The 15,353-nt window shown below is 38.5% G+C and overlaps 1 protein-coding gene across 1 annotated transcript; it reads right to left on the bottom strand.

The window, feature by feature from the left end:
- Window positions 1-7,211: 7,211 nt before the first annotated feature.
- LOC137999284 (glutaredoxin domain-containing cysteine-rich protein 1-like) lies at window positions 7,212-10,219 on the bottom strand. Its single transcript, XM_068845120.1, has 4 exons — window positions 9,738-10,219; window positions 9,346-9,570; window positions 8,116-8,181; window positions 7,212-7,676 (listed from the first exon to the last, which is right to left on the bottom strand). The coding sequence occupies exons 1-4, from the start codon at window positions 10,008-10,010 to the stop codon at window positions 7,500-7,502; spliced, it is 741 nt and encodes a 246-aa protein (XP_068701221.1). The 5' UTR covers window positions 10,011-10,219; the 3' UTR covers window positions 7,212-7,499.
- Window positions 10,220-15,353: the final 5,134 nt, after the last annotated feature.

The following is a 15,353-nucleotide window of genomic DNA, read 5'->3' as shown; positions in this document are numbered from 1 at the left end:
ATCGCGGTCATCGATGTGTCGCTTGCACCAGCTTCTTAATCAAGTTTTAATATTAATAAAGTAACTTTGTTGCAAATTATTTTTTAGTTTTCTAAATTGTATTTTTGTGGGTTTTAATATTCATCTTTTCTTGAGGGAAGTTCCAAACGTATCTAGATAGTTTTATGTTCGCCATTTTGTATGAAATAATGATTTTAGATATTTATTCGTTTTAAAGTAAACGTCAAGGATTCTCGTTTGAATTCCAGGCGTTTGTCAAGTGTTTGGTAAAATGAAAGAGGTGCTTCTATTAAAATTGAACCTTTAAAGCTCATTAGCAAGACTCCTTACTTGGGTACGGCTTACGTTCTTGGGTGATCTAGTTTTTCCCGCACCGTCAGTGGTCCTGTTTTTCAAACTTGTCCTCTCAAAATGCGGACAATATTGAGCCGTTCAGGTGGTTGAATCAGGGATCTGAAACTAATAATAACAAAGAGGTCGAGTATAAGATACGTAAGCAAAATGAAAGAAAGGAACAGTGGAGCTGGAAAAAGGTTATGCACGGACAATTTGTACGACAGACGGAGAAATATTAGGGAATGAATCCTGGTTTTAGTTAAGGAAAGGAACAGTGTAAAAAGGGAGACTGAGAGTCTTCTATTTGGCAGCACAAGAACAGCGCGCTTGCAACGCGAATCTGATGAAAGCTATAATATAGCAAACTCAAGAGGCCAGTAAATGTCGAATGTGTAGAAAGGTGGATGAAAGCATAAATCATATGTTGAGTGTGAATTGCCCTTTAAATTAGCACAAAAGGAATATAAAAGGAGACATGACTGGGCGGGTAAGAAGATCCATTGGGAAGTTATAAAGAGGAAGGTTTCATTGTCAATGAAAAGTGGTATGAACATGTACCTGAGTCAGTACTAGAGAATGAGAGATGTAAAATATATATGGGAATTTACGCATACAGACTGATCAACGTAATAGAGGCAAGAGGGAGCCGGACATGATTGTTGTTGAAAAGAGAAATAAATGTTGCAAAATAAAGATTTGCAATACCATATGATAGCCGTATTGAGGAGAAAGAGTCTAGAAAGTGAAATACCAGGATCTAGCAAGAGAGTTGAAGAAGTTATGGAAACTGAAAACAATGGTAATTCCTATTGTAATCAGAACTGTTGGAACAGTTCCAAAGGATTTAAAGAGGAGACTAGAGAATATCGGTATAGAGACCAAGATAGACGAGCTTCAGAAAAGTGCTATTCTGAACACGGCAGTTGTCACCAAGCTTCCTGAAGTTCCATTGGAAATCCAATGTGCGAAAACAAGATGATGATGATGATGATGATGATAATAATAATAATAATGCGAGGTTGGTATACAAGGAGGAGAAGAGGATTGTTTTGTTAGAGATTAGTTGCCCATGGATTTTAAATAGGGATTTGAAGGACTAGGAGAAAGCACTGAAATATGCTCCCTGCGGTACGAGCTTAGCAAGCAGTTGCCAGGGTACAGTGTACAGCAACACATTGTGCATTGTGGTTGACGCCTTAGGAGAATGCTCCGCAAGTGTGAGATCTAGTATCAAGCAGCTCTTTGGATTTGAGGAGACTCTGTCCTGAGGCGAGTCCAAAAGGCAGTGGTATCAGGAACCTTAATATCGCAAGGAACTTTAAAATTGCAACAAGATAGAACACCGAGAGATATGGATAATAGTTTAATAGATTTCGCTAGAATACGACTTTTATGTAATGGTTTTAGGTCGATAGATTTTGCTAGAATACGACTGTTTTATGATAGTTTTTTTATGTTTTTAGTTTAGTTTATTCCTAATAAGAATTAATATTTCAGTAGAGACTGGTTCATAGGTTACGCTTTGACGCCCTATGTATTAGTATTTTAAATCACCATTCAGAAGTGTAAAAAAACCCTCGATCCTTTGGTCACCAAGAATGGTAGAAAGCAAGTTAACAACATGAACTTCGCTTTTTTGATAGTTAAGCTGACGTATATACCGTTGCCATGGCAACATTCATAAATATAAACAGGCCTTTAAAATCGGTTTTGTTTATTTGCAGAAAATCTGGTCGTTAGATTTACTTCATAATTTGCATGCAACAAGCCTGTAACGATGCTCACAAGTTAACACTATTTTAATAATAATTTGACAGAGAGATCTTTAATCATCCCTTGTTGAAGGGAATCTGGAATCTCCTCTGTTAAAGTTCAATTTTTTTTTTCAATAAACCAGTTACTTCTTTCCTAACGTCTTTTCGGGTAAAATTTCGTTAAATTCTAACGAGTGATTCTCGAGAAATAGGCGTATTTCCGAGAAAGCTATTCCGCATTCAATCGCAATTTTTTTAACTTACTACGCATGCGCTGCATTTCACTGGGTTCTTTCGAAAACAAAGAAAAAATTTACGAATTGCGGAGTTCTTTGCATCATTTCCTTTTCTGACATACATTTCTCATAAAAGACTAAAACCATCAAAACACTTTGTTCAATTATGAGGAAAAACAATACAGATAGCGGAAGCATTGAGCAAATAAAATGTTTGCTGTATTGAAGCCATGTTTATTTTTTTTACAATCCTTGTTAGGCCACCTTAATAGTAGATGAGAGCTGGGCACTTCTTTCTAGTTTCTATCGCACTGTGAAACAGAAATGCATGGTTATTTACTTGTCAACCTTACTTATGTCCTTGACGTGTATCTGAATGACAGTGCATTCGATGGGCAATGACAATTTGCTATCGCTTGAATCCAAGACTATCTGTATATATCGTTCTTCCTCTTTCTGTTTGCAGTAAACAGTATATGATGGAATGAAAGTGTCTCTCAGAAAATTGACTTAGCCGAGTAGTCTCGCATAGCTGTTTGTTTGGCGCTGCTCGTCAACAATACTAAGGAATTTGAGAAAAGACGACGGCCACGCAATCGCCAACCCCAAAACACATCTTTGGTTTTAAATTGGAGAAATGATCGTGCACCACATGCGGCGGCAGACATTTTACTTGCACATCACATTTAATTTTTTTTTTTTACATCCTGCAAAATAACGGCGTCTTGACTTTAAGACCGTTTTTGTCAATGCAGCTTTGGGATACTTCGGCCATATGCATGTTGTACAAACTGGAATAATTCGAAATAACTTATCTTTTGAGGTGAGTGCGAGCTCAGTTCCCGAAACAGCCGCTGGTCAGCAAATAAGGTGGGGTTTAACCGAGTTTGCATAGTTAAACCGGGGGCACTGTCATGCTAAATTTACTGTATTTAGGTCAAAACTGGGTAAAAATCTAAATTTGTACTTAAGCTCACACGTACAACATTCCTGACAACCCACTGACAAGATATCAAATATATTTATTTCACGAACAGCTATTTGTATTTAATTTTTGGCGACTTCCAGTGTACACCATCTCCAAACGTTTTTCAACGGTTTCAATCCATTTCCATCCTCTCCATCCGTGGATGCAAATAAGAAAGAATAGCTTCAGTGCACGTCAGTTGTTGTTGGCAACAAAACTATACCTTTTTTTTTTTTTTGGTCTTGAAAGATGCAAACACGTATTTTAGTGTTTTGAAGTTTGACTGAAGTAGCGTGGCACTGCCCCTTTAAGGCAAATGAGAAACACTCAAATTCTTAACCATGAAAATCCGTCGGCGCACGTCGTCGTCGCTTTTTCGCATTCGTTGGTGTATTTTTTTCTTAGCTACAGTAGTCACAGCAAGTTTTAAACCGGCCAAAAAGGGTACCTTTTTCGTTATAGTTAGGAGCTCTCGCTAGGCTGGAAATCTCGTTCGTGGTCATGAGCCGTAAGCCCCTGTGTCCCAGTAAATAGACAAATGTGAAAGCACGATCCGCCAATTTTATAAAGAGAAAACCACCTTGAAGATACGAAGTCCCTTTCGGTAAGGCGTCTCACAAGACAAAGATGAAGTAGCCATTTACAGCTTTATCAGGAAAGAAAATGTTAACGAGAAAAATATTGGTAAAGGGAATAAATGCAAGCTGAACTTATATATATTTTTAAAAAAGGAAACATTGTAATTTGGGTGGGATTGCTTGGGAATTTAACCGATAGCTATAGGGTTTCACAGAAAACGGCAATTTCTAGTGGAAACGAAAGATTCCTGTTCTTAAGTTTAAAGTTCAATTTCGCTAAATAAAATCCTAAATTATTAAAAAGCGGTGGCGCAGCAGTGTTCCGAAAAAGGTTGGGAACAGGGATAGCGCAATGGTGATAATCATTCGCTTCCCACCAATGTGGCCTGAGTTCGATTCCCGGACTGGCGTCATATGTGTGTTGAGTTCGTTGGTTTTCTACTCTGCTCTGAGAGGTTTTCCTCCGGGTCTGACTCCGGTTTTCCCCTCTCCTCAAAAACCACCCTATGATTTAAGATGAATTAACTTGATTTGATTTATCTCGCTTGCTTAGATGTACACGCGAGAGGGTTCTGAACGTCAAAGATCTGCATATTTTGATATTAGGGTTTGCCACCCCCATGCAGATTCCAACAAAGATACGATTCACATAAGACTTCACCCTAACAACATCAACAGGGATAGTGGAATAGAAATAATTCCGGAAGCATGATGTCCACGATCAAGAAACACAACAACAGCAGAACCGTACGACAGCGGACCGCCGAAGGAACAACACACCGAAACAGCGAGGATCGAAATGCACCAATCATAGCTGCTGAAAACCAAGCAATCACAGCGGAGCATCCTGCTTAAAAGGTGACGTGTAACCTGTCGACCTCATCGCCTGATGAAGACTAGCAGTATGCAGTCGAAACGTCACGATCTACATCACAAATGACCACATCGTGAGACAAACGAGAATACTTTACTATTATTGTACGAAGATTTTGCACAAACTGTTTAACGGTCACTTAAATCCGTTTTGTTTGATTGTAGTTCCACGCGGGCGCACACTCGAATGACAGGGTGACGAATGCGTAAATGCGTTTGTGTGCATGTTCTCTGCAATAAGATTGAAATTTATTTCTTTAAATTTAGTAAAAAATTATAGGTGAAAAAAAATTGCAGGCATATTTTACCGTAAAACTGGCTCACGATTTTGTTCAATTTTAAATATTTTAGAGATTATTTCTAACACTATGAGGTAACGCTGTATTGGAAGATTTCACCGTCCCGTTTTTTTCAAAAAGACAATTTAAGCTAATTTGAAGGCTCAAAGAAATGCCTCATATCGTTGTCATGGTAACTGTATTTTGGAAGAAAAAATTATGTGAGAAACTTTGTCTTGATATGATTAGCCTGACTATATCTAAGAGCGGAACATATTTCGAACCCTCTTAAGCAAGGACGACGACGGCTTCGAGAACGTTATATATCTAAAATGTTATTTCCCGTTATTATAATAAGTCGGCATAGAAAGTGTGTATCAACATTCCAGAAACAAATTTGGTATGAATGGTGTCGATGTCTGGAGAGAAAGTTGAAAAATTATCGTCAGATGCTCGCGTCCTCCAAATAACACCTCAAATGTGATCATTTCACGTCGTTAGGGAGTTTAATTTAAGAAACCACGACGGCTACAGCGACGAAAACGTCACTTCAAAATATAAGTTTCAGCTATTCTAAGTATTTCATGATTATTCCGTGGATCTTGCATGTTTATATTACTAAATAGGGGCGAGGTGCCCAAAAACTGGATTGGTACGGATGGATTTTAGGTAAAGAATAAGCGGACTGAAAGATTCTCTGTCACAGTAGTTTTTCCACGTTGTCGTCAAAACCTTAAGTTGGTCACTTCACGTAATAATTTTGACGAGTACGCGAGAGAAATGTTAAAAAATGCGTGCCGCACGTGCAGCACGATCATTTTGGTTCTTTCAACCAATAACATTACTGCGTTTTGGCGTTGTCGTGCCGTAGCCGTCGTCGTTTCTTAGGCCCAGGACAAACGTCGAACTTTACATGAAGACGAACTTAATAGAACCAATTAAGTTCCTGAAAAAATCGACGTTTGACTCAATTATGTTCGACGAACTGTATTTGGATCGACCCACAAGTTCTATCTGTCCGCCTCAGACAGTCGAGTCTGGAACAAACGCCGGACTTTTCATGAGTTGAACTTAATTCATAAATTATAAATTTGTATGATAATGTATATCTGGCCTCGATATCAAAATATTTATAACAGAGCACGGGTTAACAGTGTTTTTTTTTTTTGGGCAACCTATTATAAACACCGCAAGTTAGCGAACTCAACGCCGGTAAATGACGGCGAAGATCTGTAGTGGGTGTTTTCGTAAACACGAAATGCGTGCCTCTTTATTTGCAAAAATCCAACGAACAGTTGAATTGTTTTCGTGAAAGGAATGACGGGGTTGTCACTGAGGAATGAACATTCCGCCGAATTTGTTAGAAAATCAGCATTTTCCGCAGTATGGACCGTCGTTTTCTAGAACTGCAAAGCATGTAAACACTTCTTTCGTGTATTCATTTGTGACATTTTGCTGGAATCCCGCTGACTGAGATAATAGCTTTTGCATTTGGTTCGACGTTAAGTTCGACGTTTGACCCAACTTTTTTTTTAGGTCGACCCAAATTAATTTGGATCGACCCAAACTATCATTTAGTTCGTCTCATGTGAAGTTCGACGTTTGGCCCGGGCCTTAAACTCCCTCTTGTCAGGACGAGAACAGAACGGGAAAAAATGCATCAAAATGGGAAACGCACGTGCGGGGCGTGCAAAACTATTATTATTATTTTTAAATCTATTGTTTTGTGTCGTTCTCGTTCCTTGAATTGCTTAAGGCTCCCTAATTTTCAGGGGTACCCAACATCAATTTTCGGAAAATATCTGTTCGAAACACAATTTTAGATCTAGAATTTTCGGTACATTTGTTGTAAAATGTCTTGCTTGCCTGCTCTCCTAGGATTTTCGAGCATCTACAAAATAGTATAATTGCACATCTTTAACGGATTTTACCCTAAAAAGGTTACCTAGAATTTTCGGGAGCCTTTTTTCTGGCTGAAATTTTTGAAAAGGTAAGTTTTGATTCCTATAATTTTCGGATCAATAGATTTTCAGCTACGAAATCCGAACAGATGAAAAATTTTTAGTGGATAAAAATATGCCTATATCTGCCGTTTAAATACCAAAATACGTTTAACAAGGCTATGTTTAAGTGGTTTTGAACTTTGTTCTCGTTGGGTGCCCCTGAATTTTGCCTTTCGCGCCAGCTACACAGGCTAGGACATTGTTTCTGATGAAAACAAGGCACAAATGATTGCTTTATTTATTCCAGCTGTGACGTTTGCTCAGTGAAGTAACTGAATTTGTTACACACTGACAGAGGACATAGGGTTATTTTGTATCTCCACAATAACACAACCATCCTAATCGTAAAGTTTGTTGAACAATGACTCTTTACTGTCTATTGTGTGGGCCAACAATGAGCCGTCAACCATGACGTACGTTCTAGGAGGCCGGCCCTGTTATTTCAGGCATAATACTTCGTACTGCGACGGGCAGTTAACTTTTGCCACATTCCGAACAACGCTGCAATCCGTTTTCGTTGCATGAGGTACACCGCAGAACGCTTATTTGTCTGGAAATTCTTGTTCTTCGTGATCTCTTGCTTCCATGACATTGGATGCAATTTATGTACCGAAACCCACCACAGCTTTGACAAACAGCACTATTTCGCCGCTGAGAAGAAAATGAAAGGAAAATGATCAGATTAAAATGCAAATTACTTGGAGTTTTGTGCATCTGAAGCCGACCAGTCTTCAAAATCCTTAATCCTTTTACGTTGCGCTCATTGACTCCAAGGCAAAAGTGTCTAATTTATTTTAATGACATAGGAAAGGAGTAAAATCAAACAAACGGCGTTTAGTAAAGCTATAGCAAGGTGTTTATCCATGAAAATGCTACCAGTTCTATTTTTCGCGTTTACTGGTTTATCGTATGTCGACTTCCTTTCGTGTAAAATATCCTTGAAAAAAGCGGCTGCACTGGGGGCTATGTCTGCTGTGTGTGCCGCATCGTCCTTAACTTGGCATCTACACGGTTCATCACGTTCAGTTTTAGACTATCTAATATATTCAATTATGCAGGTTTGCAATGGTTGATTTTATATACAGCTTACCTCAAAGTCTTGCAGTAAAATCTTGAGTTCCCCAGTTTCATTGAGATGTTCGAGTTCTTTAACGCCCTGAAATTGAAGCGACAATGAAATAACCGCGAATGTGAAGTGCAGTCCGATATTTTTTGTAGGCATGTCATGCCTTTCGAAGATGAGCAGAAAATATCTTAATAGTCAGTATTTTAATAAGGGCGATATCTAGGAATTGAGAAGAAAATGCTTCGTGACGAGCTTGGGAAAAATTCCCTAGAAAAAATCTTCAGGGACAAGTTAACACTTACACGCTGGAACCGGCTTTAAATATTTTAATTCAGTTAATGATTTACAGGTTGTTCAAAATAAGGGTTGAGCAAACTCTTGTTGTAATTGTTCCCAATTTCAGTTATTTGTATTATTGGTAAAGAAAATTAATATGTCTGCGGATGCAGCTGTCGAGGAAGTCGAATTTTTTGTCTTATTACCGAACGTTTAATTAAGATGTGTATTTTTTTAGGAGTTGACGTAAACTCTACGTTGAAATAAGCAGCATTACAGGAGAGAAGGCATGACTGAACCACTTCAGGGAGATCGCTGAAGGCCCAAGATTATTGGGAATAACAATGTGCACGATGGCTGAATCACCGACGAGCATGAGGCGAAATACAGAAGATCTGAAATTATGCAAATTTGTTTGGAAACGGTGTACACTCATAAATAATGCAAGCATGAAGTTTCTACTTAATATTTTAAGATCAACTTGGTACTTAATCCACTGAAAAGATCGGCAAGTCCTTTCTTCTCCGTTGGTTCTTTTTTTCTGACGACTGACGGTTCCACACAATGACGCGTGCCTCTGTATTGCTTGGCAGTCTTGGTCGTTAGTATTCAAATATTCGTACATTATTGTCCTCAATAACTCCTGCGCCTAATAGTCCAACCGATTAAGATCTTGAAAGTGTCAGTTAAACAATTTTAATTACTGAGTTCTGGTGAGTAGCTATTCGAGGATTAACAGATCTTGAGCAAGTTTAAGGTCATGAATAACTTTTAAGATTCAAACATTTGAAAAACAAAAAATGGCTTAACTTGGCCAAAATTCCCACGACATTGAACTAATTGTTTTGTTTGTGATGCATGCGGAATTCGTTATGATTCAGCCCTTGACACACAACCGTCAAAAGTCAGGAGTCGTAGAATTGTACTTGAGAAAATGTCAATTAAAGTTAAAACAAACTAAATACTTTACAAACTTACCCCTAAAGAGTTTCCGTTCACGAATACGTGTGGCACTGTGGCATTTTGAATGCCTAAGCGTTTGTCAAGTTGACATTGATAGTCCTTGTGCATAAATATATCTCGTTCGTCCACTTTAAGTCCCAGATTATCGAATAATTTCCTTATAAAAGCACATTCTTCTATTTTGGGCCGAATTCCTCCCATGGATGTTGTGTAAACGACTATTTTTCCTCCCTCGTCTTCCTGCGAAGAAAGCATTTTACCAACAATAACGTGAAAAAAATCGCGGCAAATCGCCGGCTGACACTCCGCGCTTATCGCACAGGTCTAGTTCGCGGAGATAAATATTTAACAACAAGTGAAGCTGATAGTTATATCTGAAATGACCTATTCACTGCACAACTTCTCACCTCTAAAGTTTCTCCAACAAGACTAAGTCTTAAAAACTCCTTCCGTTGTGTGATGATGTTTTTGAATCCTCGAACAGTACCAGTTGGTCCAAGGATTTCTGATCGGCGAGACGAGCCATTAACAGAAGGCTGATTATTATTTTGTGAAGCCTGAGTTTGCGGCCGTTGTTGTGATAAAGCAGCCGATTCTCCGTTCATGTGGTAAGAGGTTAGATTAACTGCATTTGCTGCAGAGTCACGTTTGTTTGAATACTTCACGAAACGAAACATCATATCTAATTAAAGCAACATGCCAAAAAATTCTTCAACGAGTTTCCCATTCCGTTGCAATTTTGGGAAGTGTCCAACAGCTATACTGAATAGTTATCAACTGGAGCTTTTGTACTCAGGTATGAGAATTGTCCGCTCTTCTGTTGGCTGTAGTAGTGACGGATTGATTTGTTCCGGAGCTAAAGTGACACCATCGCTTTGTATTCAATGTGATTGGCTGATACACTTGAGCAAAAGAATATGTCGAAATATGCATATACACACGACATAAGTAGCGAACAAACACTTAACTGCGCTTTGTTTTCAATGCGTGCAAACATTAAGAAAGCAGGGAAGAGAAGTCCTCAAAAATGCAACTTTCATAGTATTTCCTGTGCGTAGTTGCATAAAATGTGCTGTAGTTATTTTGCCAGCAACATTAAAATCCTTTATTTGGACATTTCATCAAATCAAGAATAACAAATATGTATTCCGATAATATTGCAATTATTGGAAAGGAGTTATGACATTTTTTGACCGCTTCCCTGGTAGAAGTGGTCTCTTTTCTTTTTGCATTCGCTGGGCTGACGAGTACGGAAAAAGGAGGGAAGAGACATATTCGTTCCGAGAGCTGCGATCCTCTTGGCCTGCGCCAAGGATCGAGAGCTCTTGTTTGTTTGTTTGTTTTATCTTTATTTAAAGAGGGAGACTTAATAACCTGTTACAGTTTTCTAACTTACGGCTCTGGCAAGTTCTGGCTGGTTCCAATGGGAAAAACCCTCAGCAAACCATTGTTTCAACGAAAACCGCTTGTAAGCAGCCTGGTTCTGGCCATTGCCGTCTAAGGTCTTCCGTTCCAATAGACCTTATTCCAAAATGGCCGTCATTTATATATTCTTTTGTTTTTATTCAAATTAGCCCTTGATGCCTCCTTCTTGAGCTGAAAATTCAAAAGAATATTTTGCCTTGAACGAGGCATCAAGGTCTAATTCCAATAAAAACAAAAGAATATCTAAATGGCGGCCATTTTGGAATTCCAATTCAACGGTGCACGATCATCCGGACTTCCGGTCATTCTGCGCAGGCTCGTTTCTTTTTCAAAATGGTGGACCAAGCCAAACTGATCTCTTCCACGAGGCGTTGAATCATGAAATGGAAATTCTAGATTTAAGCGACATCACATTGAAAGAAAAGAAGTACAATGGTTTGAAGCTATCTGTGCTTGTCATTTCGCTGTAAAATGCCTCAACTACACGATCAAATTTTTAAGATGAGAGAGTGAGGACTGAATGTCTGGCTTTAAAAGGAGGTCGGTTGACAGGAGATGATGACAGGGATCAAGTTGCACTGAATTAAATGTTGTTAACCCTTTAAGCCCCGAGGGGTTCCCCACTGACGAGTAAAATCGTCTGGCGTTAGACAGAGTAAAATCTATAAGTGCCATTTGGCACTATCGGGGCTGAAAGGGTTAAATACATCCGAGTGATAATACTTGTTCTAAGCCCTGTGAGGGGGGGCATTGGGGTCTATTAAAAACCGAAAAACCGCACAAAACTTCGCCCAAAACCGAAAAACCCAATTAAATTTCGATTAAAGCCGAAAACCGAAAGTTTACAGACCCGGATTTCCAAAACCTTAATCGATCTGATACATTAGTGGCATCTGGAGGATACGGACTAAATTGTGTAAATTTACTGCATGTGGATGATATTTGTGAATCAGGCATATCTTCAAGTCTCTGTTAAAATTAGGGATTTCGCAATCACAAAAAGGTATCCTATAGCTCTGAAAACTACAATCGAAAATCAAGAATCAGTTTGAGAATTTAGACGTGAATTCAGAGATTCGATTGAAATCTTGCAGCATTCAGTCGACTTGACTGTAAAATGGTTTAACATTAAATTGCACAGTTTGTTACCTTTTTGGTGGTCATCGGGAACTTAGCGTGACATTTACTGTGGTGAAAAAATAATCCTTGACTTGACGTCTTTTTGAGAACTCCCGCGGCACGCGCTCTCGCTTGAGGAAACCAGAAACCAGAAACCGAACAGGCAAATTGGATACTAGGGCCGAAAACCGAAAACCAAATGCTAAAAGAAGGGAAAACCCGAAACCGTAAGAGACAAAAAAAAAACTGAAAAAGCGACGTTTTTCGGTACAAAAACCGACAAACCGGCCAAAAAAATGACCAAAACCGAAAATACTAAGGTCCCCCCCCCCCTCCTCTATTGATATATTATATTATATTACCTAAGTAAACAACCTTGAAATTAGCAACTATTACTAAAAATAAATGATCACATATACTGTACTGTTAATAAATTATTTTCACATGTTTTGCAGCTAAAAGCCTGCCTAATGGTACCAATCTTGTCTGATGCCTACGAATTATGTTTTTACAAGAGATTATGAATAATCTCTTGGTTTTTATCAACTTGTAATAATAATAATGATAACAACAACTTTACTTAAAGCGGTTTTCAATGGAGTATCGAAAGTAAGTAGCGAATTGCAGTGATTGGTTCAAAGTTCTCGTGCGACTTTTTCAACCAATGCAGAAATGAAACCCAAACCAATTGTGGCTCGCGCGCGCACATTTTCCTGCGCTTTGTGTGGACAACGTGTAATTACTTCGAGTTTTGATTGGTTTACTGGATTGTCTCCGTTCTTTTTGATAGGTAATTACTTTGGTTTAGTTTACGACACTTGATTAAAACTTGATATAAGTGCCGATGGATTTAGCGCTAGAGCACTAACTGGGGAAACTAATGAAATTAACTCAAATCAAATCAAATCAAATATGTTTTTCGCGGAGGGGGGAAACCGGAGCACCCGGAGAAAAACCTTTCGGAGCAGAGAAGAGAACCAACAAACTCAACCCACATATGACCCAGAGGTTGGGAATTGAATCCAGACCACATTGGTGGGAGATGAGTGCTCTCCCCACTGCGCCACCCCTGCTCCCTGACTGACTGGATCAAATCTGTATATTTGAACCCAGTAGTCAATTTACTCTGTAACTGTTGTACTTCAAAGTTAAATGTTCAAATGATTCCAACCTAAATAATTATTGTTTGATTCCCATTAATTTCCTTTGTTTTTTTTAAACCTATTGATTATAAATAATGATGTTGGGGGACAACTCTTGATCAAAATTTAGCTACATGCAGGATAAAGTGATTTAAGTTGCCTGAATTTCACTTAAATATTAATGTGTTTATATATATATTAGAAAATATATATCATTGAACACGTTGTTCTTAGATCTTGGCACTAGCAAATTAAGGAACTATATCACTCTTTTTGCACGGCTTCTTGCACTGGTCGTTGATATGGATAACTGCCTTAACTGCATCCTAAAAACTATGTCTTCCATCACAATGTTTCAAAATCTGCTGAGGTTTTGCTCCACTATTCATCATTGTTGACAGTTGTTTGATTTATTCACTGTTTTATTCAGTTGACAAATGACATAAAATACCACAAATAATTTTAATGTGAATTTTGACAATGATTGGGCACAAATAAATTATTATTCATGGTCTCAGTCACCTTCAGTTTGTTGGTTTGAGCAAAATTAATGAAAGTAATAGGATAAATGACTAACTTTGTTGTTCTAAAAGTTATCATAATATTATTATTATTGCCAATCACAGGTACACTGTATTGCATGTAAATATCATTGCACATTAGGTACAAATTATAAAATAATGAGGATAGTACACTCACTGCTATTGGTCAATCGCTGTGTTTAGATGAGAGTATGTAAACACGGCTGTGATATCACACGAATTTTGATTAGTTATGTGTTGTCAGACGTTCGTTTTGATTGGCTGGTAGGAAATTTGAGCGTGGACTTTACTGTGTCTCGGGTTTGCATAACTGTCAAGAATTCTCCCAACTGCCCCTCGCGTTTAGCTGAGGCTATTTAAACATGGAAAACATCCTCTATTGCTTAAATAACACAACAAAATATGACGTTTTGATCGGTTGCGATAACTCAAGAGTAGCACTTCCCGAAGGCAGTTTTCTATTAAGCAATGGCCATTGAAGCAGATTCAACCACACCTTTGCCTGTTGGGTGCATCTCGCAAAATAGTCCACAATACATGCACAACATGGGGCTTCTTTTTTCTGGTGCAAACAGGGACTGTCTGAATTATGTTGATCTCTCTTCAGCTGACTAAACATTCGCTCTGACGAAAGGCTAACGCTCGAAACGTCAGCTTTCCAAATCTTTCACGGCGGTAATTCGACCTTTATCAAAACGACGTCGTTTGATAAAACCAACTTTTCCTGTTAAACATAACACTGTATTCAATCAATGTAACGGGAACAATTTAGCATGTAACACGGTCCCTCATATATGAGCACACTATTGACGCCTATCGAAGAATAGGTTCTTGGCTAAGCTCTTCTGACCCTATGATTTACCAGTTTAATAAATTATATACTAGCCCAAAACAGCGAGGCGAAAGTTAGCTAATAGGCACCCAACTTACTGTGACCATAATAATCCTCTGAAAGCTGAGAACCCAAAAGTTGTTATTCAGTAGGTGTGTACCAGTAGGAGAATCCTTCAAGCTCTCCTCTGGGTAAGAAACTATCCAGAAGATCACTTGAGCTTTAAACTTGACAGGGATTTATCCATTTTTTGGATAGCCCCCTCCCTCCTTTATCCCACTTTTCATAAGGGGTTGTAGTCCCCTTTTCATCAGGGGTTGCTCTCAACTGAAGCCTTTTGTATCAAGCTTAGTTGTATGATTTTCTTATAACTAATGCAAACTGGACATGGAAGGAATCAACTTCCAACTTTAATGCCATATTAAACAAAGAAAATATACTTGCAATTTTCATTATTGCAATCAGAGAATGAGGGAGTCCTGTTCCATAGAACAGATCCTCTGTAGTGCAAACTACCGTTTCCAACTCAGTTTCAGTTTGGGTCCGGGGATATAATAGTAAGTTTAGTCCATGGATGTTTCGCTTACAATGGTCCCAAGGGAAAACAATGCTTATTCAAAATTTAAGCGGACGAACAGAGTATTATAGTATTTTCCGCTTCGGGCAATAATAATAATCACGACGTATCCATCTGAATCCATAGTAACAACGTCAGCTGCAGCCTGGGACTGAATACCAGGCCTCTCATGAAGCTTTGTTGAATCAAATGTTGATGATGTGTTGAAACCGTTTGCCCATCACAGCAGACAACATCATTCATCATTCAACAACCATTTTGTCCATACCATTCCACTTTCTTTTTCCCAGCAAGAAACGAGTACAAAGAGTTCCATGCCAAACAAAAGAAGATAAAATTGTTGTTGAACCAGCTTACTGGTATAGTTTACATCTATTTCCAGTATT

The sequence above is a fragment of the Montipora foliosa genome, chromosome 4 (assembly GCF_036669935.1).
Source record: "Montipora foliosa isolate CH-2021 chromosome 4, ASM3666993v2, whole genome shotgun sequence".
In the NCBI taxonomy this organism is placed as follows: Eukaryota; Metazoa; Cnidaria; class Anthozoa; order Scleractinia; family Acroporidae; genus Montipora; species Montipora foliosa.
This window is presented reverse-complemented; position numbering and strand designations above follow the sequence as displayed.

What these genes read in the sequence shown, in the direction of transcription:
- LOC137999284 (XM_068845120.1), bottom strand. Translation starts at nt 10,010, where the DNA reads ATGATGTTTCGTTTCGTGAAGTATTCAAACAAACGTGACTCTGCAGCA. An exon ending in TGAACGGAAACTCTTTAGGG is followed by an intron (nt 8,182 to 9,345) that starts GTAAGTTTGTAA and finishes CTTCAATTTCAG; the next exon opens with GGCGTTAAAGAACTCGAACA. An exon ending in TTTTACTGCAAGACTTTGAG is followed by an intron (nt 7,677 to 8,115) that starts GTAAGCTGTATA and finishes TTTTCTTCTCAG; the next exon opens with CGGCGAAATAGTGCTGTTTG.